The sequence below is a fragment of the Cornus florida genome, unplaced genomic scaffold, assembly GCF_030987335.1.
Source record: "Cornus florida cultivar Cherokee Brave unplaced genomic scaffold, ASM3098733v1 CherokeeBrave_3.0.0_Hap2_Chr11, whole genome shotgun sequence".
In the NCBI taxonomy this organism is placed as follows: Eukaryota; Viridiplantae; Streptophyta; class Magnoliopsida; order Cornales; family Cornaceae; genus Cornus; species Cornus florida.
This window is the reverse complement of record NW_026775581.1, coordinates 6,891,094-6,918,909: the sequence shown is the minus strand read 5'-3', so window position 1 is coordinate 6,918,909 and position 27,816 is coordinate 6,891,094. Positions and strand designations below refer to the sequence as shown.

The 27,816-nt window shown below is 37.7% G+C and overlaps 1 protein-coding gene across 5 annotated transcripts in view; it reads right to left on the bottom strand.

Moving 5' to 3' along the window:
* LOC132286733 (MMS19 nucleotide excision repair protein homolog) overlaps window positions 1–26,305 on the bottom strand; it is a 59,976-nt gene extending 33,671 nt beyond the window's left edge. For 4 of the 5 annotated variants that reach the window (XR_009472847.1, XR_009472846.1, XM_059789111.1 and 1 more), the window contains exons 1-10: window positions 26,099–26,305; window positions 25,616–25,678; window positions 25,446–25,500; window positions 18,223–18,320; window positions 16,425–16,583; window positions 16,231–16,290; window positions 14,128–14,316; window positions 12,771–12,824; window positions 964–1,050; window positions 121–838 (exon numbers count right to left, since the gene is read on the bottom strand). Coding sequence is in view for 2 of the 5 variants with exons in the window: in XM_059789111.1 (XP_059645094.1) it covers window positions 121–838; window positions 964–1,050; window positions 12,771–12,824; window positions 14,128–14,316; window positions 16,231–16,290; window positions 16,425–16,583; window positions 18,223–18,320; window positions 25,446–25,500; window positions 25,616–25,678; window positions 26,099–26,170 (1,555 nt within the window). In the remaining 3 variants the exon portion in view is untranslated. Of the gene's footprint in view, window positions 1–120; window positions 839–963; window positions 1,051–12,770; window positions 12,825–14,127; window positions 14,317–16,230; window positions 16,291–16,424; window positions 16,584–18,222; window positions 18,321–25,445; window positions 25,501–25,615; window positions 25,679–26,098 lie in introns of those variants that run through there. The other variant, XR_009472848.1, reaches the window with a different exon arrangement.
* Between the last annotated feature and the right edge of the window lie 1,511 nt (window positions 26,306–27,816).

Here is a 27,816-nt window from a genome sequence, read left to right as displayed (position 1 = left end):
ACTTTCTGCACAAGCTAAGCAAGAGAGAGAGAAGATAATATAAATGATTACTTGAAGCCAATCAGATAATAACTAAATAGAGATAAAAGTATACACTTGTTGACAAACAAGAATATTTACCTCCAACGTGAATATAAGCTTTGTCAGTGCATTCATCTATATTTGTTACCAAGGTAGAACTGAAGGCCTTAGTTAATGAACTGCAAAAATTCTGCAGCATGCAGCACCACGTATCACACACAGAAACAGTAGTCATGGCAAGTTTTTCAGTGCCCACAACAGCTAATCTGCATGCAGCAAGGACTTCAACACACAGATAAAGGGCTCCAAAATCAATTCTTTCAGAAATTACATGATCTTCATCTGGATTGCAAACCCCGGATAAATTTTGAACTGAAAGCCCCAAAGTCTCCATCAGGCGGATGAAGAAATTCTCAAACACTCTATTGCAGGAAGAAATGGAAGCTTTGGCAGAAACAGAAAGAATTTGACCAACTGCTAGTAGTTTCTGCTTGTTTTGTGTAGGTATATCATCATACCTATTAAATTTAGCACTGGAGTTGATGGTTGTGTTTATGTCTTCATCACCAGAAATCAAACTTAAGAACAGGGCATCGTTTTGCAGAATAACTTTTTGCAGAAGTATGAGAGCTTCTGTTGCAATTTCATTCTCCTGAAAGCCCATACCATCAACCGGTTCCGACTCCAAGGACAAAACAGGCATTATTGAAGTAAAAATTGCATTTTTTAATGAAGCCCAAAGGACTTCAGCATGTTTTGCCATTCTGTCTGCTTCATACTTTACAATGCAATAGCTAAGATACTTCAAGGAGTCAACCTGCAGGCAAAGAAAGTCGTCAATGGAAGGATTGGATATAAGGCACTTTGGTATAGCACAAAAGTACAAAAATTGCTTCACTTAATGCAAGCCCCAAAGTAAAACTGAATTCCATTTTCACCTACCTTTGCAGATGGCAAAGAAGAAGAAAGTTTCTCGAGAAGCAACGGAATAGCAAATGGCTCAAATAGAGGCGTCGAAGCAAATGCGAGCTGATAGAAAAAAGAAATGGTTTTAAGTTATAAAACTGGAAAGGGAATATCACCTTTCTAATGTGCAGATGGGTCATTTAATATATAACATATATTTAATATTGAAAAACACAAGAAGAATGAGAGCATTTTCAATATATTTGAAAGCCAAATCATGAAGAGAAATGCAAATTCAACTCTTTTTGACAAAAGAAACAATAATAGTTCTATCTCAGGTCAAGGAAAAAAAGCAAGTTCAGCCTATACACTCGCAAACCACCTAGCCAATAGAAATAATAATATAGTATTACCTCAGTGCAGAATGAAGCTGGTGTGAGAATTATTCACCAAATGGAAGTTTTTATTCCTCTTTCCATAAATATCAGAGGTTATAATTAGAAATATTTGTTGGTCACAACTCTGGAAGGATATCAATTTTCAGTTAGAAATTGATAAATGTCAAAAAGGATTCAGGTAGCCAACATGACCAATACTAATATATTAGACTTTATTTGACTTGTTGACATATATGAATATTTCTATATAATTGTGGAGCAAAATCCTCCACCAATCATGGTGATCCGGCCAATTTCCTTCCAATTATAAATATTTCTATATAACGGTGGAGCAAAATCCTCCACCAATCATGGTGCCTCCTTTGACTATTGTACACCTTCCATATTTTCTTATTTTGTACGTGCCTATATATAGGCTCTTTGTATTCAAGCAAAATATATCTGAATAGTAAAAATGTAGCCCTTAGTGGCTCTTTTTTTTTTCTTTGTCCATGGATATAAGCCTTAGTGCCAAACCATGTCTATGCATGTGTTCTCCATCTCTCTCTCTTCCTTTTTCTTATTTGCATTTCTTATTTCCGCATCCAAAATTTAACATGATATCAGAGCCTAGATGTTCTTGTAATCTCATCTAGAATTTGAGAGGGAGTATTGGTATTATTATCATAGAGCATATTCTCCATGTCTTCACATTCCTTTCCCTTCCAGTCCGTTTTTCGGATGGTTCAGCACCTCGGCATTCCCCGATGTTGTTCCGGCCCATTTCTCGGCGATGTTCCGGCCCATTTCTCGGCAATGTTCCGGCCTTTTCCCGGCTTAGTTCTAGCCATTTTCCCAAGCGAGTTCCAGTTTGTTTTCCCCGGCAAGATCTAATCATTTTCCCCAACAAGATCTGGTCAATGTCCTGGCTTTGGTCCGGACACCTTCTCATCATCTTTCAAGGCGTTTCTTTAGCACGTTGGGCATTCATGATATTCATGCTCCAACTTGAGGGGGAGTGTTGAAATATATAAATATTTCTATACAATTGTGGAGCAAAATCCTCCACTAATCATAGTGATCCGGCCAATTTCCTTCCAATTATAAATATTTCTATATAACGGTGAAGCAAAATCCTTCACCAATCATAGTGTCTCCTTTGACTATTGTACACCTTCCATATTTTCTTATCTTTATCGTGCCTATATATAGGCTTTTTGTACTCAAGCAAAATATATCTGAATAATAGAACTATAGCCCTTAGTGGTTCTTTGTCCATGGATGTAGGCCTTAGTGCCAAACCATGTATATGTCTGTGTTCTCCATCTCTCTCTCTTCCTTTTTCTTATTTGCATTTCTTATTTCCGCATCCAAATTTTAACATGACTGAATTGAACCCCTTCGCTAATCGTACATGCATCCCTTTGTGTTCTGCTAGACAGATTGAACCAAGTATCAACATCATTGTAACTAGGAAGAGCCTTACAAGAAAGTAGTAAGAGTGAAACAACTTGAAATTTTAAACCAGAAATACCCTCAAATTCACCAAAGGGCTTCTAGCCCAATGGTACAACCCCCATCCTCAAAGAGGAGGGAGGGGTTTGAGCCCCAGCGTGGGGGCAAAGTGTGTGTGAGTTCTTACCTGATCCAGAACAAAAACAAAAACAAAAACAAAAAAAAGAAGGAAAAGAATACCCTCAATATATCCAGGAAACTCGAGCTTGCCAAGTGCCAAGAGACATTGTGAGGCTTTTTGTCTAAAATTAATTTATGTCAAGAACATCCTCACAATTATCTACCGACGGAGAATAGCAAGCAGTTTTGTCTTCAATACCACTCGTAAAGCCGAAAGTGCCTAAAGGAAATCATTAAGAACCCTAGTAAAACTTAGTAGGCATGCGTTTTAAAGCACAAAGTCCATATAAGAGATTAGATAAGCATCCCCCAACAAAATTAGGCTCGATCCGCCACAAGATGGATGCTCCCATATCACTGTGACCTAACACAAGATTTAGGCTATTTTTGTTTTTTGTAACCTCAAGCACTTGTTACTGCATTCTTTCCACAAATAGTCACCCGCCATTAAACTATATATATAGAGAGTAGTGATCTCTTGCTACCTATGGAGCAAGAAAATTCTTCCGCACTTTCTATAGTGACCATTAGATTAAATCTAATGGTCATATTCCAAACCCACCTATATGCTTTCCTTTTAATACAAAACCACTATCATTATTTCTAGTTTCCAAATTTAATATTTGCCAATACAATTAATTATAACAATAAAAGGTAAGGACTAAAAAAATAAAAATAATGATAGTATAATAATAGCAGTATTAGAGAAAATATTAAGAAAACAACTAATTTACAAAGGAAATCTGAAATTTCATAGAATACTAGCATGTTTTGTTGTAAATCTCCTCATTACGTCAATAAATTTTTGTTATTATAGTAAAACTATAAAAAATATATTGTGCGATTTATTATGACAGATGAGTAATTGGAATGTGTTTACATCTAGTTAGAATTTGTGACAAAGAGTTAGAGAAAAATAGATTAAATTTCTAATATTTAAATAGCATGCATTTAGGGAGGTATACAATAATTTAAATTGTAATCTATTAATTTTTTTATGAGTGAAGTGTAGTGCAAATCACAGATTACATTAAGTTGATCAAGTAGATTTTATTTTTAATTCATTATTATTTTTTAGTCGATGTTTCATTGTTTTGTATGTCAATAGTGTAATTTTTAATTTCTTTTTTACACTCAAACAGATAATGTCAACTTTAGTATCAAGTCATGGATACAATTTTCTAACACTTACAAATTTTTTTTATAGAAAAAAAAAATTTCAATTAATGGTGAGATGTGATTTCAAGAGGTGAAGAGATTTCTATTTTTATGTTTTTTAGTACTTACCTTTTATTGTTATAATTAATTGTATTGGTAAATATTAAATTTGGAAACTAGAAATAGTGATAGTGGTTTTGTATTAAAAGGAAAGCTATAGGTGGGTTTAGAATGTGACCATTAGATTTAATCTAATGGTCACTATAAAAAGTGCGGAAGAATTTTCTTGCTCCATGGGGAGCAAGAGATTAGTACTATATATATATATATATATATATAAGATGATATCATCCAAGAATCCATAAGATGAAAAAGCTAAATGAATGAACATTCTATAACAAACATCAAATACCAGAAATAGTTTACTAATCAGCAATCTTTGCATGTTCGATTCAGTACGTATGCTGACATGCCAACCTATATTTGTCAAGTGGCCCGCAAGAATAATCTGTCTAGCATTCTCCATTGTCTGTGAAAGAAGCAGCTGCCATGCATGTGAGGTAGTACCAAGAAAATCTTAAATAACTCTCCCAAATGTCAGTTACAGAAGTATGAACCTCCTCAATCGAGGTAAAGATCTTGCGAATCAGTGAATTATCACAGCAAATTACCTTGATCATTGAGCTTTTATCATTAGATGTCATGCCACCAAACTCACAAACAAAAGTCCATATTACAATATCAAAATAGTTTATCTCCTTTAGAAATGAGAAATTTTTTGCAACCTAATTGTCACATTGAATGTAATACTAGGGTAAGAGGAAGACCAAAGTTAACAAGGGTGGTTTTCTGTTTTCACTGGCAGGGATTTGTGATATGCTACAGTCGTATCTCGATGTGGCGACACTTCCACGCCTCAACCTCAATGGAGAGATCAAAAGGGTTTCAATTGGCAAAGATATGGTGTTCAGGGTTGATCATCAAAGCACGACGATCCGAGAATTTGCCCTGAAATCTTGCCTAGTCAGACGTTTTGATAGAGATGTGGGATGTATTGAGGGGATCGAGGCGTGGGTGACGAAGTCTTGGAAAGTATCGTGTGGTGTGGTGGTCTCATCCTTACCTGATGGCCTTTTTCTGTTCAGGCTACCATCGGAGGATGAGGCACAAAGGGTTTTGGATTCAGGAAAGAAGAAATGGGGAGACGCTAACCTATCCATTGATGTTTGGTATTTTGCAGTGGGATGTTCAGCGGTGAGAGCCCAAGACAGGATAAGAAGGGTGGTGATGTATGGTTTGCCCCTCCATCTTTGGTGCAAGAAGTTATTCGAAGCCACAGGAGACTTATGCGGTGGTTTTAGAGGTGGGTAGGCGGACGATATGGCGGGAGGTGAGAGAGTCCTTCTATACGTTTCTACCGGAGTTCGTCTTCGTTGAAGGCCATAGAGTGGCCTTTAAGGTCGCCTTGACGGAGGAATCTTCACCTTTCATCCTTTCGAAGTCCTCTTATGGCACAATTGATGGATCCCCTCATGTTCGAAGAAACGAACACCGGAAGAGGCCGCCAGCAGTTGTAGATTCATCTCGGTCCTAAAGGACAGCGACGCATGTACACCCACACGCTGTACGCGCGTGGGGGAAGGAGATCCACGAGTCGTACGCGTAACGCCCCTATCCATTCCTTATCAAGCTATCCTCAATATGATCGCATTGATGGAGACCATCCACGTGGACGGGCACGTGGCTTTACAGGCGCCCCTCATGTATTGGATTCTGATGGGCCTAATTTGAATTCTGGGCCTAATTCGAGTTCTGGGCGTGCTAAGCCCATGGATATTGAGATGTCGTCGCGTTACGAGCCACAGGTTCCAAATGAGTTAAAGAGGAAGGTTTCGTGGGGGCCCAGCAACCAATTGTCCATTTCTTTTCCGAATGACAAGCCCAGCCTACAGGTCTTGCTCCAACCTAGCCAAGATCGTTCAATTAAAGGTCTTCTACCCCCACAGCATCGTCTTCTTCACGCCTCTTCTGCAAACAGACTGTGGTCCTCGCCGGAGAAGAGGAGATGGGTGCAGTTCAATGCAGACGCGGCCAGATTGAGTGCAGATGAGAAGATTTTTCAGCACAATAAGTGTTGTTGTAAATCTGCAGCATCTCCCCCCTCTGCTCCTGTTTTGCCGACTAATAGAAGCCTTAGACCAAACAAAGGCTCTCATCTGATTTGCTATGGAAACAGATGGTCTCGTAATGAAAAGCAGAAGTGGATCACCCGCACCTCTTCATCCAATGACCAAGGTATGTCCTCTGTCCCTCACCTCAGGAGCCCTCCTTACGCTCTTTCTTCTTCTTCTACTCCTTCTTGTGGGGTGTTGAGGAGTGATGTTGAGATGGAGAAGGGTATGCTGTCGGTTTTATCATCGGTGCCTGAAATTGAGTCCGGGCTGAATGAGGAAAGGATAGATGGCTGTGGGCCTGTTCTTCCTAGGGATATTGACCCAGATGTTTGTGCTATTAAAGAATCGCCTGAGGGGGTCACGATTTGTGTGGGACAAGATCTTCATTTTCAACTAACAAACGACTCGGGTCTGGCTTTGCTTAAAGAGCTTCGTCTCTGTGTTGCTCTGAAAGGATTTAATTGCTTAACACCTAGAGGGTTAGAGGTGACGGACTCTTTTAGCTTCTTGAATTATGGTATGGGTGACTCTGCCATAGATACGAAATCGCAAATGGGTCTGTTTGTAAGTGGAAAGGATAGTGCAGCGAAGGTGATCGATGACTTGGTTTCCATTCAACAAGTCTGTTCTAACGAGGTTGTCCCATGGTCAGAAACTGACCAATCTAATTTGGGATTGGTGGAACCGTTGGCGGTTGTGTGACCCGGCTGTTCTGAAATAGTTGCTAATTTGGGCAAGGAATGGGTAATAGCAAACATAAGGGCTACTAGTGAGCTACTGGGTGTCTCATCAGAAAGTAATAGTGATCACGCATTGTCCATTCTTGATGCAATAGTGGAAGGCAGAGAGGTTGCAATGATTGATGAGGTTGTGAATAAGAGACCTTTATCGTCTAGGAAAAGGGAGCAGGAGGTCAAGAATCTTATTTCTTCTGTAAAATATGAAGGAAAGAGGGGTGGTGAGGGAGAGGGGAAGGACTAGAAGTAGGAGTGGTAGAAGGGGAGGAGGGGAGATAATTTTATCTGGTTCTTAATGAAGCTACGAATCATAACTTGGAATGTTCGTGATCTTAACGATCCGGACAAAAGGAGGGTGGTGAAGGTAGCTTTAAGGAAGTGGGGCGCCCAGGTGGTTTGTTTGCAAGAAACTAAGATGGCCTCTATGTCTGATGGGGTTGTTAGGAGTCTTTGTGGAGGAAGGTTTGTGGAATGGGAGGCCTTGAATGCTTCAGGTGACTCTGATGGAATCTTACTTATGTGGGATCGTAGATGGTTGTCTCGGATGGATGTTTGGATGGGGAGGTTTTCTGCGTCCTGCATGTTCAAGATGGAGGAGGATAATTTTAGATGGGTTTTCACTAGGGTGTATTGACCGGTAGTTGATAGTGATAGACCACTCTTTGGGAGGAGCTTTGCCATGTTCAAGGATTGTGGACTCTTCCTTGGTGTCTGGGTAGGGATTTTAATTCTATTAGGACCCCGTTAGAGAGGTCCACAGGGGGGAGGTGGTCTCTGGACATGACTCAATTTTCTGATTTTATTGATGGGCATTTTCTCATTGATCTACCAATTGAAGGGGCAGCCTTTACCTAGTCTAATGGCAGAGACCCAGTTACTTTATCAAGACTGGATAGGTTCTTGATCTCTAGGAGTGGGGAGAGAAATTCCCGAATGCAGTTCAGGCGGTTTTAGCAAGGGTCACTTCTGATCATGTTCCTCTGGTATTTGGATTGCGGGGGTTTGAGGTCTCGGTGCTCCTCGTATCGATTTGAGAATATGTGGTTAAGAGCGGAGGACTTCCAAGGGAGTGTACGGTCTTGGTTGGAGGAAGCAACGGTTACAGGTTCTTCCAGTTTTGTGTTAGCCAAGAAGCTAAGAGCTCTCAAAATTGAGCTTAAGAGGTGGAATAAGGAAGTGTTCGGGAATCTTGAATGGAGAAATAATAGTCCTTACTGATTTTCAGAGATTGATCGTCTTGAAGAGGTGGGTGGGGATGTGGAGTCTCTACGCTCTAGGAGAGTTTCCTGTCAAGCGGTTCTTGCTAAGATTGCTCGTATGGAGGAGATCTTGTGGAGCCAGAAATCTCGGGCTTTATGGCTTAAAAAGGGCGACCGTAATATAAATTTTTTTCACAGGGTTGCTAATGCTCACAGGAGGAGTAATCATATAGCGCGAATCCAGGTGGATGGTTCGGAGTTGTGGAGAGAGGAAGAGGTGCGTAATGGGATCGTCTTTTTCACCTGAAGCTTTACGCCGAGCCGTTAGGATGGAGACCCAGGCTTGACGGGCTTCATTTTGAGGCTATTTCTGAGGTGGATAGAGATGGTCTTAAGATGCCTTTTTCCGAAGAGGAAGTGTTAAAGGCTTTGTCGAGTTGCAATGGCGACAAAGCCCTGGGACCAGATGGGTTTACTATGCGATTTCTGTTGGAAAGTTAGGAGGTGGTGAGAAACGAGGTGATGGGCACCTTCAGGAGTTTTATTCTAATGGAGTCTTCGAGAAGTCATTAAATGCCCCTTTCATTGCCCTTATTCCTAAGAAGGGTGACGCTTCTAATATTAAGGATTTTAGACCAATTAGCCTTGTGGGCTACATTTACAAGCTTATTGCTAAGGTTCTTGCTCTTAGGATGAGGGATGTCATGGATGGGATTATCTCGGATTCCCAGAATGCTTTTGTCGAAGGACGAAATATTCTAGGTGCAGGCGAATGTGTGGATTCCAGACTGCGAAGTGGTATCCCTGGAGTTTTATGCAAACTTGACATTGAAAAAGCTTATGATCATGTTAATTGAAATTTCCTGTTGCACTTACTTCAGATAATGGGGTTTGGAAGTAGATGGAGGAAATGGATAGAGACATGCCTTTCGTCCGTTAAGTTCTCCGTTCTCGTGAATGGGTCTCCTGCTAGTTTCTTCGGGTGTTCTCGTGGGTTAAGACAAGGTGATCCCTTGTCGTCTTTTCTTTTTCTCGTCGTAACAAAGGGTCTGAGCAGACTCATGAGGACGCCAGAGGATCTCGGTCTTATCAAGGGCATTAGGGTAGGCAGAGATCTAGCTCATCAGATGGAGATCTATCATCTTCTGCTTGCGGATGATACCTTGGTCTTTTGTGATGCTGATGTATCTCAACTTCGATATTTGAGGTACATTCTGGTTTGTTTTCAGGCGGTTTCTAGGCTGAAGGTCAATGTGGTTAAGAGTGTGCTTGTCCCGGTTGGGGATGTTCATGATATTTCCTCCTTAACCGCAGTTCTTGGGTGCAGGGTAAGCTCTTTCCCTATTCCTTATTTGGGTTTGCCTTTGGGGGTCTCTTCTAGGAGGGTGGGGAGCTGGGATCTTGTGATAGATAGGTACGCCAAGAGGTTAGCTGGATAGAAGAAGCAATATCTGTCGAAGGGGGGAAAAGTTACTCTTATAAAGAGTACTCTCTCAAGCCTGCCTACTTATTTTTTATCTGTGTTCCAAATTTCACGCTCTGTTGCTAAAAGGATTGAAAAGATTCAAAGGGATTTCCTCTGGGGTGGAAGAAGCGAAGAGTTTAAGTATTATCTCGTCAGGTGGGAGCAAGTTTGCAAGCCCATCAAGTTGGGTGGTCTGGGTATCCGGAGGTTGGTTCCTTTTAATCAAGCTCTCTTGGGCAAATGGTTATGGAGATTCAGTAGGGAAAGGCATCGACCTTGGAGAAGGCTTGTTTAATGTCATTTTGGGGAGGAGAGTGGCGGTTGGTCTACTCGTCCAATCTCTATTGCGGGAGGAGTTGGTGTGTGGAAATTCATCCGGAAGGGCTGGGATGTTTTCTCTTCCCATATTAGATTCAAGGTCCGTGACGGTAGATATATTCGATTTTGGGAGGATTTATGGTGTGGTGACCAGCCGTTATCTTGCACCTTTCCCAGTTTGTAAAGCATCGCCGCCGACAAGCATGTCTACGTAGTTGACGGTTATTGACTTTATAGCAGTGGGATTACGTGGGACGTGAGCTTTCGGCATTCCTTTCAGGATTGGGAGATGAACGAGGTATGTGTTCTTTTGGATATGTTGTATCAGCAGGAGGCAGTTGGCAGAGGTAGTAATGATATTAGGTGGATCCCCTCTTCCCATGGTCGATTTGAAGTACAATCCTTGTTTCGATGCCTCTCCAACTTCTCTGCCATTGATTTTCCATAGAAAACCATATGGCATTCTACTGCTCCACCTAGAGTGGCATTCTTTGTGTGGACTGCTGTATGGGGCAAGATCTTAACAATTGACAATTTGAGGAAGAGAGGCAATTGTATTGTTAATTGGTGTCGCCTGTGCAAACGAGATGGTGAGTCAGTGGATCATATTCTCCTGCATTGCCCAGTGGCATACGACTGTTGGTACCTTATATTTGGCTTATTCGGTATGTTTTGGGTAATGCCTCGATCTTCTAAGGGTTTTATTAACACATAAAGGGGGTGCCGTGTGAGAAGCAGTGTTCGAGACTATTGGAGGACAGTTCCGCATTGTGTTTGGTGGTGCATTTGGAAGGAGAGGAATAGCAGATGTTCGAAGGGAAGGAGTCGTCCATGGCGACGCTGATACTTCATATTATTCGCTCTATCTTTAGTTACGTGAAGGTTCTTGCTCCTCTTCCGATGACTTAGTTAATTTTTGGGATTCTTTGGGTCCTTTGATCCCGGTTCCGCTTTTGTTTATGGGATGCGTTCCCCATTTAACGCTTTATAATCGATTATTATTTATCAAAAAAAAAAATTGTAGATATCATCATTAGGTTTTTTGCAACCTAATTGTCATAAACAATTAATGCGGATCATTAACAGGAATTTGGTACCACAAAGTAAAAAATGTGGTGCAATTGGGGTAGGTTTAACCAAATGATTCTTAAAAAAGTAAATTAATTCAATTAGAATTATAGTTATACAGATGCTAAGACCGGGATATTTTCTGAATTGAACTAAAGAGAACTAAATCTAGGGTTCATTCTAAGCAAAAATAACAACGAAATGTACACTGTTTTACATCAAAATAAACCAGTTTTTAATTACCGACAATAAAAAACAGGTTTTATATAACTGATAAAATTATATACAATTACTGCTCAGATTGAATCCCAGTTAGTAAAAATCCCTAAGTAAACTAGCAAAGTTCCATTCATTACCAACTCATTCAAACTTTTAATTCAATCTTACAAATCCAACTCAAGCTAGTTAAGATTTTGATTTTCAAAACAAAAAGAATTCAGGTGTCATTTTCAACTCAATCAAGCTTATGGGATTGACATGTACAAGTATATGCATATATTAGTATCTTAAATGCATAGAACATCTTTGCATTTTAAACTAATAAGGAAATAAGTTGTGTTTTGAATGAAGATGCAAATTTTTGCCATGGCTTGCTCTAAACAAAGTCGAAACTGAATTATTCCTAAAAAGCCACAACTCAAACAGGGCTAGACAAGATTGGGTTAAGCTTGAAGCCTTGAACTAGCCAGAAGCCGAGTTTGTCACAGTATAAACAACTCATACAAATTTAGGCTCAGGTAAGCTGCTTGTAAAATCATATTTGTATGACCCGACATCGATACATCTGATGCTAATAAATTTATTATTTAATTATATCTCCCATGAATTTTGACAGAAATAATTACTTTCCACAGAATACAGGAAACCTGCACATAGGTCCTTAGTTACATCCAACTTATGAGGGTTTAAAAGTTTGGCATATAATCTGACAAGAAAATAATTTTCAGTAAGCAGTTTGGAAAAAAGTTCAAATGAATAAAGGATTTGCATATATCCACCCACTCCAAACAACCCACCACCCCACGCGCATGTTATAAGGGATTCGAGGTTACTTCACTGGACCCAGTTCACAGACCTTTTAAACCATTAATCCGGTCCAAGTTGAACTGCAAACAACTGTAAAAGTAAAGGACCATGCATACATCTATTGGGGACACTGCACAATCAAATGCATAGACTCAACTAGACACAAACTCAACAAAGCCTTGATTTACTTGAGGTTAGCTACATGACCATATGTCTCCACTCTCCAAAATATCAACATCAATTGAATAGGGGTTGCAGCCTGGTGGCTGGTGCAATGGTAGAATTACAAGAACGAGGTCTCAGGTCCAAGTTCATAAGCAACCACTTTGTATGAAGATTGGGTAATGCACATTTTTATTATCATCAATTGAATGCTTGAAGCAACCAATGTAGGAATACAATAACCTTCCATGAGGTTCACCAACAAAACATGCTATTTGTGGTCACATATATATAGAAATTTTCAAGGATTAATAATGTTTTCAACAGCTGCCAAACTTATTAGTATCTTTCTACACAATGAATCTGGCTAAGAACTTAGATAAACCTAAGGCCCACATATGCATAACAGAAAATTCTCTTGAAAGATATGTCAACAAATATCTCAATGAAAGCACTAGAAGAAAATTCTCTTGAAAAAATGGTCGGTAAATATCTCGATGAAAGCACAAGAACAAATTACATACCATAAGTGACCTTGAGAGCTCATCCCTTTTAACACCAACATCTTCACCTTTTGACTGGATATCATACAAAATCAAATGAAATAGTAAAATACAAAAATAAGCAAATGAATATATAAATCGCGTGTTCCACAGAAACAGTCAGCTCAGCGAGTGCAAGTGAGAGAGTATTTTTGTACCACTGAAATGAAAAAAAGAATGTTTTCTGTTCTTAGTCATTTGATGTTTTCCAACCTTCAGAACATTTTATTACTCAAAGCAATGGTTTTGGTTTTAAATTTCTGCTGTCATAAAGGATCCAAACTTACAGTGAACAAAACCACAAATTGAAGTATCCCTAGCTATTAGAAGTGTTACATGGTCTTTTTTCTTCCAATAACTTCCACAAAATGACTTTACTTCCAGAGACACCAAAAGTCAATGTGAAGTCAAAGCTGGAAGCATTTTGTGAGTTGAACAGGTATTTTTCTTTTTAACCTTACTATTGTCTTTCTCTAACCATGGGAGCGCCAATGTGACTTGTGACTTGTGCCTTGTATGATTTAAAAAATGACAAGATGGAAATCCATATTTCACTTTTGAAATACAATTGTTAATAGACACCAAGATTGTTAATAGTTGACAATTAGCAGAAATGATAGTTTTTAAAATTAGGATCACAATTCACATATATACTACAGGGTATATTTCCTAATGTTCTGATGGCAGTTGTAACCATGGTTATTAATGGACTAGCAATGAGTGTTTCTTTCTTCAGCATCAGTCAGACAACCATACATAAAAAGTAAAGGTAATTTTAACAAAGAAGGTATAAAATGACAAATTCTGCCCCATGAAGAACTGAATAAAAAATAAATAGAAAATGTATAGAAAACAAATAATGATTCTTCACAAATATATAGAAACATATATCCATGAATTTGAATAGATGCATGCAAAAGGGTTCTTCCCGCCCTTTTTTCTTTTTTGGCTTAAGGGTTCTTCCTGCCCACCACACCACAAGTTTGATTCTCAACAAGTTTACAGTAACATGACCATAAATTGGTTCATAAGAAAGTTCCGCAACAAAATAATCACCCTATCTTCTTTTTTTTTCCTTAGTTAATAATCACCCTAGTTGAACCTTGTAGGTTATAACACACTTGCACTTCAAATTAAATCAAGGCATTTAAAAGATAATATATAGACAATATTTGGCATTAAAATGTAGCACAAAAATAAATAAATAAATAAACAAGTACAACTTTCATCTCTACAAAAAGATGAAAACTTCTGGAAAAAACACCCAGGAAAATGCATATATACAATGAGATAAATACTTGTGGATAAAATTAATAAGACTAGCATCCAACAATCTCACATGTGTAAAATGGATAGGAAAGTAACAGCCCAAAATGTCAAAAAGATCCCCTGCAAAACTTGCTAGTGGACCCAGTGGATCTGGAAATAATTGCGCCAATCCTTCCACAATATGAAATGTGAGCATTAAACATTGAGGATCCTTTTCTCCATCAATAGCTTCACAGATTCCATAGACAAGATTATCGCCCTAAATCATAAGAACAGTCTGGTTAATTCTTTTTTTATAAGCAAAAGCATCAATATGAAATGACTGATTGATGTTAAATTACAAAGAATAATTAAAAAATTATTTGGGGTACACGGGGGAAGAAGAATTGTGAGATGTCAGAGAATGCCTTCAGACATCTAAGGGGTGGCCAGGGGTTGAGAAATGAAACTGAAAGCCAAAATATGTTTTACATAGATCATTACACTGAAGTAGTAACAAATGAAAAAAAAAATTGTGAAAGATCAAAACCAACAGTTTATGGAAATGGGGGTGGGTGGGGGAAAGTAATGACTGAAAACTCAGTATTAGTAGGATAATAAAGATGCTAGCAGGATAATAAAGATATAAACCAAAATCAGCTTAATATATAAGCTGACTCCAAACTAAATGTGCTTAGTTGTAAATGAACTAGCAGGTGAGGAAGGTATGGCAATGACCTGTACCACACACACACACACACACACAGCTGTAAATATGAATTAGCAATTAGCATGACTGATATCATCCATAAGGACGCATTTTGTGATCATTCACAAGAAATAAAAGTTGCATGTGGCAGGTACAATGTATATGCAGTCAAATTGCATGTTTACTGAGCTCATGGAAACTACTTTGACTTGAAGACTCATGCAACTAACTCTACAATATTACCAAGAAGTTCTGCTCAAATTATGCTAATAATTTGAATTACAGCAGTTGGTAATAGTAAAAAACTGGGCTGTCGATTTGAGTGATATATGATCTTTTACCTTTATAGTACCAAAGTCCTTCCATGTTTGTATGACACAAATAATTAGTTTTTGGAGTGAAGTTGCTAATTGAGATAATAAATGGATTAATAGAGTTAATAGCCCAAGTGTTCAAGAAGACCAAGAAAGGTAAGGAAAATCCTAACCAATCACACCAAGGTTAGTGGAGTAGTTTTTGGAGTGAAGTTGCTAATTGAGATAATGGATGCATTATCAGAGTTAGTAACTTAAGTGTTCAAGAAGAAGGAAGGCAAGGAAAATCCTAAGCGATCACACCAAGGTTAGTAGGAACTCAAACAAGAAGAAGCTGTCACAACCACTATTCACCAACAGTGAAATGTAGTTAATTTGATGTTAGAGGTTTCGTCAGGTTGTGGAGAAGTAAACTGCATCATACAGATGTCTTCATCGCTGTCACTAAGAGAAGATGCATAACACATCAATAGTAACAGGCTTCAGAAGACAACTATTTTTTTTTTTTTTTTTTTTTTTTTTTTTTTGTGATTGATAAGAAAGTTGGCTTAAAAAGCGCTCAAGAGGGGAGCGCGCCCGTAGATATACAAAAAATACTATACCCACCAACAAACCAAAAGCACTATACTCTCAAGCTATCAACAAACTCCACTAATTCCTCCAAAGATTTACAGAAGAATAAAGAAACCGACATGGAATGTTTCAATACCGGAATAGGAGATTGCTCGCCATCAAAGGACCCCCTACTCCCCTCCCTCCACAGCCCCACCAAATACAAAAGGGACCACCCTCCATCATTATACAGAGAGTCTAGATTAGGGAGGCCAAGTAATACTGGACGCCAAGATAAGGCTTGGACTTACAAGAATCCACAACACCCTGCAAAACTAACAATCCTGTGCATCCTTCCTAAAAATCAAACGCAGTATCACAGGATCAACATCAGGTAACTGCCTTAGTCAAGAAAAATGGAAGTAATAATATGTAAAAAGACAAGATTCCAGGATAACAATTACAAAAGTAAGATAATATTGTATCTCTTCCCATAATTTTGACTTTCTAGAGTAAGAAGAACCATGAGGACAATACATGAGAATATCATGTTATTATCCGAGCAGAAAAAGGATAAATCAGTATAAAGAAGAAGAAAAAGGAAACAAGAAACAGTTACCAGTGCCACAACTGCATTGGAATAGCGATCTAATAAGCACTCCAAAAGTTCAAAGCAAAGCTGCAAGAACATTTGAATGGTAAAGTCGAATAGCTAAAATGTACAAGTAATTGACAAAATGATATTTACATTCACTCTTGTAGGTATTAGCAATGAAGTAAATAATTATTTTGGCATTGTCAATGGCCTTTTACCTTCCTGTCATGCTGTCCCAGAGATTGCACCTGCAGGTTCTTTAAGTAAGACTCAGCAACTGCTCTTGCTTGACTGCTAGTAACCATACCAGCATTACTTTTCCTCCTCATTAATGCCAGGCAACCAACAAGTGCACCACGCAAGGCTTTCCAATCTGCCTGATAAAAAAAAAATATCATCTATCTTTATAATGAAATTCCAATAAATTAAATAATAAAAGTAGTCAGTACATAACAAATTAAAAAATGCTTAAATGTAAAAGAAACTGCAGCAAATAAAAAGGGAAACCAGCTTGTGTACATAGTTAAAACCTTCACTCGTAATGCCTAAAAATTTTACACATCATACTTTGTCAAGCCACTTAAAGGTCAACAAGGAACAATTCTAGTTCGCTTAACTAAATCCAGTTTAGGTTTCAATCAAGTTTCATGATTAGAAGATACTAGAGAGGATGTTGAGACAGAGAGGCTCTCTCAACTTCAACCCTCATTAGGATTGGTGACAATAATACCTTTCTAATTACTGGAACAAACTTGTCCGCAGAAAAAGTCCTTTAGTTAGCACACAATTTTTTGCATCCCCAGCTTGCTAGGACTTTAATGCAAAATTGCAAATAAGCTTAGCAACAAATCCAAATTGATAAGATGCATAAGATATAGCCCAATTTGGAAAACCACGCCATGAACAAAAAAATGCAAGCATTATGAGCACTTGAACCCGAAACATCCCCACCAGGAACAACCGATCCTTCTAAGTTGTAAACTGTGATGTAGGGCCTCCGATGTTCACTCTGAGGTGCCCCTATGAAAAACCACACAACATGGCATTGACTTGAGTGCAATATTTGGATTGGATAAAGCAATCTAAGACTCCAACACACTGTTGTCTATCAATTAAAGAAGAAGAAGAATAAGAAAGAAGTACCAGAGGTGAACCTCCAAAAAGGTCACCAAAAGGTTGCATTGAAGGCCAAATAATAGTGGAAAGTATTAGGGTTGATTCAGGATAGAATGAGTTGAGTTTTGGTTATGAAATACATGCTGTTCGAGGGCTGTGAATAATCATGAATGGTAATTAAAGATACGAACAAGGGCAGAAAAGATATTACACAATACATAGAAATAAGATCACGTGATCCTTAGAGATTTACACGACATAAAACATATGAATCAAAGAATTGAGACAATAAGGCCAGTGTCCAACCTCTGGACATCTTCCTAAGAGCAGCGTCAACAAAACTGGTACCACTAAATTTTCATAAGACCTGCATACTAAAGCCCAAATATGGCTTCAATGAGGACGGAAAGAAGGAAATAGGAACAGACTACTAACAGAATAGATGGGATTGAATCATATGGTTCCTACAGAGGTATCAGAACTTGTCTAAACTTATATGACAGATTGCAAAAGCATTTTACAAATCTATCTCAATGAGCAAGTATTTCACAATCTCTTACCTAGAAAGCTTAACCTGATAGTCAATGTGTTTTTACAATTAAAAATACTACAGGTATATGGATAAAAATCTAGCTTTTAACCTGATTGAATCGGTGGATAGCGCACATGCTCTACAATTAGACCAAGTACTAAAAGAAAGAAGGAGCAAGAAAAAAAGAAAAAAGAGCAAACTGAAGTGGAGAGAAAATAAATGGACATAAACGTGAAAAAGAGAAGAGAGGAAAAAAAGAAATAAAAAAACACTGAAAACATGAAGACCAGAGAAGCAATTAAGAATTAAATATATATAGTCACTTCTCCTTTGATGAACAGCAGTCCGTTATGTAATTGCTTACTCACCAGCCTTTCTGTAAAGAATCCTACCAAGCTCTGAATGGTAGTATCATCTAGAGGCTTTGATGCAAGGCGTGTCAGCAACTCGGCAAGAAGAAGGATACCTGAATGGCAGCATGAATTTAAGATATGTGAACATTCACATTAAAATAATAGTCCACAGACTCCACAGAAAGAATAGTAATGAAAATAGTTATAAAGAAGCTTAATTCAAGCACATGACCAGCTGATTTGCACTACTAAAAATATGCATGCAGACTGTGATGATGACAGTAAAATCCTTTGCTGATGTGTTTACTCCCTAAAGAGATATCTTGTCCCACACATTTACATCCCATAATAGAATCTCAATGCGAAGTTTTTGAGACCAAATTGGAGCCATCCCAATCCAACTCCACATCATTTTATTAAGAGCAAACTAGTTCATAAAAAAATTGTCAACATAATTCAGGATATGTTGAACCTACTAAAACATTAAACAACACATTCCAATAGGTGAAAGGACCACCCTCATAAAAAATTGTCTAGCTATGATTCCCATCCCACATACTTCTGCACATTATTCACGATGCTCAAAAAATTTGTCTCTGAGGTTGAGAACATCCTAATGGATTTCCAGTATCATAAATAAACAGGGAAATTCTGGTGAGAGAGGATACAATGTAGAGGCTAAGTGTGGTTTAGGATCTGGTAACGTTGGCTGCAGGAAGAACACTCTCCTTGGGAAAATGTTTCGGAGTTGTCCTAGAGAGCAAGTGCTTTGACACCTAATCATCGAAAATATGGTTACTAGACAACAGATCAGATGTTAATTTGAATGGAAGGGAGACCGGCACACTGCAATTCTTTCTTGTTCTTGGGAGGTTGTGCTTCAATTATCACCTTGCTCGCCTTTATTATTGGAAAGCCATTGGTCAAGAGTAACCTAGGGTTTCCCGCCAAGTTAACTTCAATCTTCATAGTTGGAGATGGATCCAGAACTCACTTCAAGGAAGACTCACTATGGAGACCACCTTCATAGATGCACTCCTTTAACTATTCCATCTTTCTACACACAAAACCATTTCCATTTCCTCTCTTAGTGAAATTTCAATGGTTTTGATGTTCAAATTTTCTAGCTTTTCAATAGTGTAAATGACCAAATTATGACTTAGCTTCTTGATTTTAATTTCATGCTTTCAGAAATACTCAACAACATCTTCATCCGAAGAATAAGAAAAATAAATAAATTAGCATCACTGAGAGCACAAGCAGAAGCGAATTTTGATGTTTCATAGTTATTTATATTTTTACTTATCAAAAAAATAGTTATTTATATTTTTGGAAATTTAAAATTTTGAATAATAGAACCATTAGAAACAGCGGTGAATAGGAAATGGACAAGCAAATGGTTTTGGATATAGAAAATTGTAATAGGGAAAGGAAACCTTCAGCTGCCAAATGTGATAACGCAAGTTCAAGCCACAAAATATTGCATAAAACTAAATTTGTACCCAGTCTGTCCTTCCCATCATGAAAGATGAATGATGACCACACTGGTAATGGCTTTTTGGAGAAGTATTGAGGCCCTCAAAGATACTTTGGAAGGTCGTCAAGGTTCTCCTGTAAGTCGGGGTTTAGCTCGGGCTTTAGTATTTCCTCTGTTAGATTCTCTGTTTTGGTGAATCGGTCTCCCTCCGGTTTCTTTGGAAGTTCTCGAGGATTGAGGCAAGGGGATCCCCTTTCTCCTTTTCTGTTCATTATTGTTATGGAGGCCCTTAGCAGATTGATGAGGAGGGCCATGGATTTGGGCTTTATCAGGGATTCAGGATGGGTCCAGATTCAGTTCAGCAGATGGATATTTCCCATTTACTTTTCGCTAACGATACCTTAGTTTTTTGTGACGCGGACATGTCCCAACTAAGATATTTGAGGTGTGTTCTAGTTTGTTTTCAGGCAGTGTCAGGATTGAAAGTTAATGTGGTAAAGAGTGTTCTACTACCTGTGGGGAAGGTTCAGGAGGTGGCTTCTCTTGCCGCGGTTCTAGGGTGTGGGACGAGTTCTTTTCCAATCTCTTATATGGGTTCGCCTTTGGGTGCTCCATCAAGGAGGGTGGGAGTTTGGGATCCGGTGATTCAGCATTTTGAGAGAAGATTGGCTAGGCGGAAGAAACAGTATCTATCAAAGGACAGGAAGGTTACTCTAGTCCATTGTCGAGTATCCCAACATATTTCCTTTCTCTATTCTAGATTCCTTCCTCTGTAGCTGAAAGACTCGAGAGTCTCCAACGGAACTTTCTTTCGGCGGCCGGGGGGTAAAGTTCAAGTATCATCTTGTCAGGTGGGAGCAAGTTTGCAGGCCGCCGATTTGTGGAGGAGAGGGGTATGGTTTTTTGGACTGGTTAGATTTGTTGTTGGCGTGGGAGTGTGGAAATGCATTCGAAAGGGTTGGGATGAGTTCTCTAAGCACATTAGATTCATAGTTCGGGAGGGCCGAGATGTCAAGTTCTAGGAGGACTCTTGGTGCAGTGATCGCCCGTTGTCTTGTTTGTTCCCAAGCCTTTTCAGGATAGCTGTTGATAGACATGTTGTGGTAGCAAACTGTTATCGGCTCGATAGCGGTAGGCTTACGTGGGATATGCGTTTTCGGCGCTCCTTTCAGGATTGAGAACTGGACGATGTTTCTAGCGTGGATGGTAGAGGCTCTGACACCTTGGTTTAGGTGCCTCCTCCTCAAGGGAGAATTGAGGTTCGCTCCATGTTTCTCTGCCTCTCCGAGTTTCATGGTTCCAATTTCCCGTGGAAGACGGTTTGGCAATCGAAGGCTCTTCTCAGAGTGCCCTTTTTTGTTTGGACTGCAGTTTGGGGCAAGATTTTGACCTTGAACAATCTGAGAAAGAGAAGACAAATCATAGTCAACTGGTGTTGTTTGCGTAAGAATGATGGAGAGTCCATGGATCACCTTATTCTGCATTGCCCTATGGCGCATGCTTGCTGGAGTCTTATTTTTTGTCTGTTCGGCGTTCAGTGGGTTATGCCTTAGTCCTCGAGGGATTTGATTGATGGTTGGAGAGGCTTGAGTGTGGGGGCCCACGCCCAGGATTTTTGGAGGGTGTCTCCCCTTTGCGTTTGGTAGTGCATTTGGAAGGAGCGGAATAAAAAATCTTTTGATGGGAGGAATCTTCCATTGGGGTGCTGAAATTTACTATTATTTGTTTTCTTTTTAGTTAAGTGATGGGGAGAAATTGTATATCTTTAGATGAAATCATAGATTTTTTGGGTTCTTTGGGTCTCTAGGACCTCTTTTCGCTACGGTCTTTGTACAGCCTTCAAGATGCGTTCCCCTTTTGATCGCTCTCTAATATACTTTTATTTATCAAAAAAAAAAAAAAAAAAAAGAGGTTGAACACAAAAGACAATTCAAGTAATAAGTCCCACAAAATATCTTTACCCTATAAAATGTGTGTTACTTGAAGATTGTCACCCATTTCCATGTTCTTCATTAGAAATCTCTGGTCCAGGACAATTTGATGGATTCATCTAATCTTATTTGTGGGAGAAGGGGAAGGGGTGGTAGTCTATGGTAAATCGTGGAGCTCAGGTTCTCAGCAATATGGTCATTTTGTTCAAAAGATTAAAAATGTCTCCACTCTAGTGATAGCAAAGTTAAGATGTCAAGATTGGCTAATGAGAAGGCAAATGATTAACTTTCAAAGGGCCCTTTTATTCATTGTCATATTGACAAATGTTTTAATCTTACTAAGGGTTTCAGTTGGAGTAGCTCAATGAGAACAAGTTCTCAGCAATATGCTCACTTGGTGCAACAGAGAAAAGGAAAAAAAAAATCCAATTTAGTGGCAACAGGTATCAAATGTTGAGAAGGGCTAATTACGAGGAAAATGATTTAACCCCTAAAGGCTTTTCTATTTTCCCCATTGTGGGCTTTTCAAGGCTGGGGTGAGGAACGAATTTTAGTTAGGACTGTTTCGATTCTAATTGTGTCCTTTCCCCCTTTCCATTTTGGTGACGTTTTATTTCTATTTTTATTTCCTTAGCGATATTTTAGTTTCTTACCTTGAAAAGAATACTTTAAAGGATCGGCTTTTTTTAACCTATACATTAGTTTCTAGTCCTTTAAGATAAAACTCCCCCAAAGCACTTCTATATTGCATCTATTAACTTGAGCAGCTATGGATATTTGATCGTTCCACTTAGACAGAGAAACTATGCAGGTGCTTGTTCAAGTGAGTCAAGGCAAATTAATTGGTAAGGAAAAAAGTGAAACTATCTCAAAAATAAATAAATAAATACATAAAAATAAAAATAAAAGGGAAAAATAAATAAATAAATAAGTAGTGGAACCTCTCCAACCATACATGTGATTCATATGTTCAAACTCATTTCACTTTTACTTTTATGAATCTGAGGTCAGCTCAACCTGAACGCATGTCAACAATCTTTACTTACTTTAAAGGGGTAAAGTGCAAAAAACACCCCTATAGTATCAATATAGTGCATATAACAAAACTCAAGTTCAAAAACCACCCCTATAGTATAAAAACAGTGCATATAAGGACTTTCTGTCAGGTTGACTTTCACAGAAGGGTGGAAACACGAAAAGGCCCATCACTTTACTGAAATAAAAAAAGAATAAAAAATTCCTAGAAGTTGAAATTACTTAAAATGACTTTTCCAAAAACGTCACCCGTTTTGGTTTCTTTTATAAACCCACCCATCACACAGGCACACACTCTATCTGTACACAAACTCTCTCTCTCTCCATCACGCTCCTTAGTCTCTCTCGCTACACTCTCACTCTCACCATCACTGAACTACTCTAGGGTTTTGAAATCGGAGACAAAGGTGCCAGAACCTTGAAATTGACCTCACATTCACGCTACGATACAAATACCAAACGGCCAACACTCTTTCAGTCCGGCCAAACATTGCCTTCTCCCTCTACTTCCTCTCTCTACAATTCTTGCAAAAGAAACAAAGACAACTTCTGTTGACACATGGTGTGACGTCCCACATTGCCGAGGGGGGGAGGTTTAATGACGCTTGTGGACATCTCCTCATTGTATAGACGCGTTTTGAGCAAACCGTGAGTACCGATAGGAGACCGTGCAAAACGGACAATATCTACATGGTGCGGGGCGAGTCATGACAAATGGTAGTAGAGCCAATCCCGAGCCAAAAATTGGAGAGTGTGCACAAGCCCATGTGAATCAGGCCAGCAAGGACGTTGGTCCCAATAGGGGGTGACTGTGACGTCCTACATCGCCTGGGAGGAGCAGTTCCTGACATTTATATGTGTGGACACCCTTAATATCATGTAAACATGTTTTGACCAAAACCACGAGCACCGAGATGAGAGTGTGCAAAGCAAACCATATCTACATGGGTTGGGGTAGATTGTGACGAATGGTATCAAAACCAATCCCCCGCCGAAAATGAGGGCGCGTGCACAAGCCCAAGTGGATCATGCTAGCAAGAACGCTGGGTCCCAAGAGGGGGTGATTGTGACATCCCACATCGTCTGGGAGGAGAAGTTCCTGGCATTTATATGTTTGGACATCTTAACATTGTAGACATGTTTTGAGTAAAATTGTGAGTACTGAGACAAGAATGTGCAAAGCATGCAATATCTACACGGGTTGGGGCAGGTCGTGACACGAATTGCGTGGATGTCTAATGTCCACACTTGGGTGTTCATTCATTCATTGAATTGAGCCGCTGGGGGGAGAAGTTCCTAGCATTTATATGTTTGATTGATGTTTTTGGATTTATGGAAAAGTTATTGAAGTTGTGTTTGCTGTGAAATTGTTCTGATTTTGATTGTTTCCTGGCTGAAATTCAACTGGGTTTTGTGTGCTAAGCTGACTTCAGTGTTAATTCAAGTGAGATCTGATTGTTTTGGGAGATGAGTTCATTGTGATCTGTTTTTTTATTCTTTAATTTTTCAGGAATTTCAAGTCTTGCTAAGTATGTGATTTTATACTTTTCTTGCTCAATAGAAGGGTTTTGAGTATGTTAGAATTATGGCTTTGATTCATTGTTCTTATATATGTAATATAGGAATTGAAAGAACTTTACTTTGAAGCGGTGTTCTGTGACAATTTACTGAAGCGGTCTTCATTTTGCCAAGAATTCGATTATTGCGGATTGTAAGGACAGCTAAGTGTGTGTGTGTCTCTGTGAAATTCGCTTCAAGTATATTGAATTCGATTTTAAATTCCTTTAATTGAGAGTTGGATATCAGGAATTGGTAACTATTTATGTTTTCTAGATTGATACGGGGTAAATCACAAATTTGGCTTCTGGGTTTTGGACCGACACTTGTGTATGTATATTATTTGTTGAATTCCCAATGTTTGAGGCATTCAACTGGGTTACTGTTTGCAATTTCAACAATATTTTGTGTAAAGTTTGCTAATGTGATGTTTGGTCATACAATATGTGAATTTTGTTTATAGGTCTATGTTCTTTTGGGTGGTTGTTATAATTAATGGACTGCGAGAGAGACTGAGAGAGCAAAAGAAAATAGAGAGAGAGAGAGAGAAAATAAAAGAGAAAAACTGGACTGTGATAGAGAGAGAGAGAGAGAGAGAGGAGATGGAGAGAGAGAGAAAATAGAGAGAAACGTATAATATATAGAATTGAGGGAGGGGCAATTTTGAAACAACAAAAGGGTAACATTGGTATTATTGACACATGACTCGCACACGGGGTCACCAACGGCTTTTTCCCTGTCAGAAGGGCACAACGTGCAACATTTTTTCAAAGTATAAGAATATATATAAACATTTGCTACTATAAGGGTGTTATAAGCACTATATCTATTTTGGAGGGTGTTTTTTGCACTTAACCCTAATTTAAAGCATCCTAATTTATAGGAAGGCAATTTTGACAGCGTTAAACTCAATGCATCTCACAATCCATCAAAAAAGTTGACAACAGAAAATATCACCATGTATCTGGATTGTCTCAACCATGTTTCAAGAATTCTTAGCCATATGACTCATATCCCAATCCTACCCACACACAATGCTCAAACATAACATTAGCAAAACCAAATTTCAAAACTAATAGACCATTTAAGAATTTATACTGCAAGATAAACTAAAAAATCAATGCTCGCCAAGACCCTTGCATCTAGATTCAAGATAAACCCTTAAAGTTGTTTCAAAATAAGAGAACCAAGAAGAATTGTCATTAAAAATAATACATCAAAATAAATGATAAAAGTACCTCTTGCACGAATTATGTTATCCGTAGTAGTCAAATACAACTGCATCTCTCTAACCTACACCTCAAACAGTAATAACTCTTAGATAGAGTGAAATTTAACAGCAGAGAACCAATAACTATGAAAAATAATAAATATGATGATAGTAAAACTAATTATGATAGAAGTTCACCAGCGCTTCTATGGTTAACATGCCGTTCTTCAACAGAATAGAAATTGCATCTAAACTTGCAGCCTGTAATTCAAGGACGTATGGAGTCAATTTAAAACTTAAAACTACAAATCCCAGAAATCAATTAACCCAAAAAAAAAACTTTTGCAGAACCATAATTTGAATATTCAACTACAATTATCAACTACCATTGCCCTAATTTTTTAGTAACATGACTAAATAAGAAACCTATGTACAGCAATTGACATAAACAAACCAAATTAATCTCAAATAGGTCAAGCAAAAGCAAAAATAAATAAATAAATTAGCAACAAAAAAAAAGAGTTTCTTTTGGTTGCTAAGGTAACTGAAAAAGATATATGTTTAAAATCTAATGCTTTATCCTAAAGTTGTGAAACATGTATATTGAGTTGTTTTTTCCTCAATTTTCATGGAAACAAAACGAGGATTGGAATTTATACGAGACAGTGTTTGGGCACTGACCTGCTGAGTCGTAGAGCCAGACGAGTCGACGAACGACTCTATGTGCTTAATCCACTGAGCTGGATCCGCCATTGATTCTAGAGAGGGAGGGAGAGTGGCGGTGGGCGAGGGTTTTGAAGTTTTCCAGCGAGCCGGGGGACTGTGAACGCAAATGTACAACTAGAGAAGCCGCGAAAGTACTGAAGTATTTCCAAAATAAAAATAAAAATAAAAATAAATACATAGTAAATAAACACTGAATATATAAATAATGGGTTAAGTACCAAAAACACCATCATACAAAAGATGCAAAAACACCATTAGAGTATAACCACGTTTTCGTTTTCTGTTTTGCAGCCTTAATAAAGCAAAACATGATTTTGTTTTCTTAAATGAAAATAGAAAATAGAAATAATGTTTATTAACACTTGTTATTGTCACAAATTTGAAAATATAAAATAATAATTGTTTAGTAATATAACATATTTGTTACAAAATGTACATAATATTGTTTTTTTTTTTTTTTTTTTTCATGGCAAGAATTTTTGAAGTTAGTGATTAGAGAGGAGGGTAGATGACTTGAACATGAACTCTCGGACACAGAGAGTAACCCAACCTCTTAAGTACGACACTTGCTTCCATTAATATCAAACAGTCATAAATGTAGAAAATCTAATTTATAATTTTAAATTTTAAAAATACCCAATACATCATAAGTACAAAATTAGATATACCAATACAAAAACATTCCAACTAATTATGTATATAAATACTTACATATGCATGATGTATATATTTATTATGTGATATATAATATATTTAGCATATGATAATTTATTATGAATAAAAAATATTAAATAATATATCTTATATGTAATAAAATATATATATTGTGTTATAATATTGTAAATTAATTATAATTTAATATTTACATGTAATATAATATAGATAGGATATATAATAATATAAAATATTTACTGCTTAATAATTTATTAACATTATATTCTATATCAAAAATTATTTTGTCACAAAAAATCATTTACATTATTATTTAATATATTATATATTAAAATATATTTTTATTAAATAAAAAATAATATACAATATTTAATTTAGTCTATATTAAAAATATATATTTTTATTAATATTTTTTTTCCTTAGTTGGTACTTACACGCACATGCCTCCACTGAGATTCGAACCCCTGACCTCTCTTTGAGAGGTAAGGGTTTGGTACCGCTAGGTCACTTGCCTGTTGATATTTTTATTAACATTTATTATGCAACTTAGTATATAATACAAATAATGTGAATTTTATTTGGAATGAATAGTGCCTATGAACTAACATTAGTGAAAACGTTTCTTTGTTACAGTATCGAAAACATAAGAAACATCATTTTGATTTTGTCTCTTTTCTTCACAAAAATTGAAAATGTTTTATTTTATTGAAAAACAAAAACATTTTATTGAATGTGATTTTTGTTTTTGTTTTGCCTTTTTAAATGTTGACAACAAAAAATAAAAAACGTTTCTCGTTACCAAATGTTGCCTAATTTTTTTTTATGCAAAAAAACGCCTGCTAAAATTTTTTTGTGCAAATTGCTCCTAATGTCGGTCGGCCCTAGCCCAAGGCGGTCGCCTAGAGCCTCAACATTTTTAGGCCCATTAATGATAAATTCATAAATAAAATAAAATAAAATTTAAGCCCCTCGAGTGATAAGCCCAAATAAAAAGAAAAAAA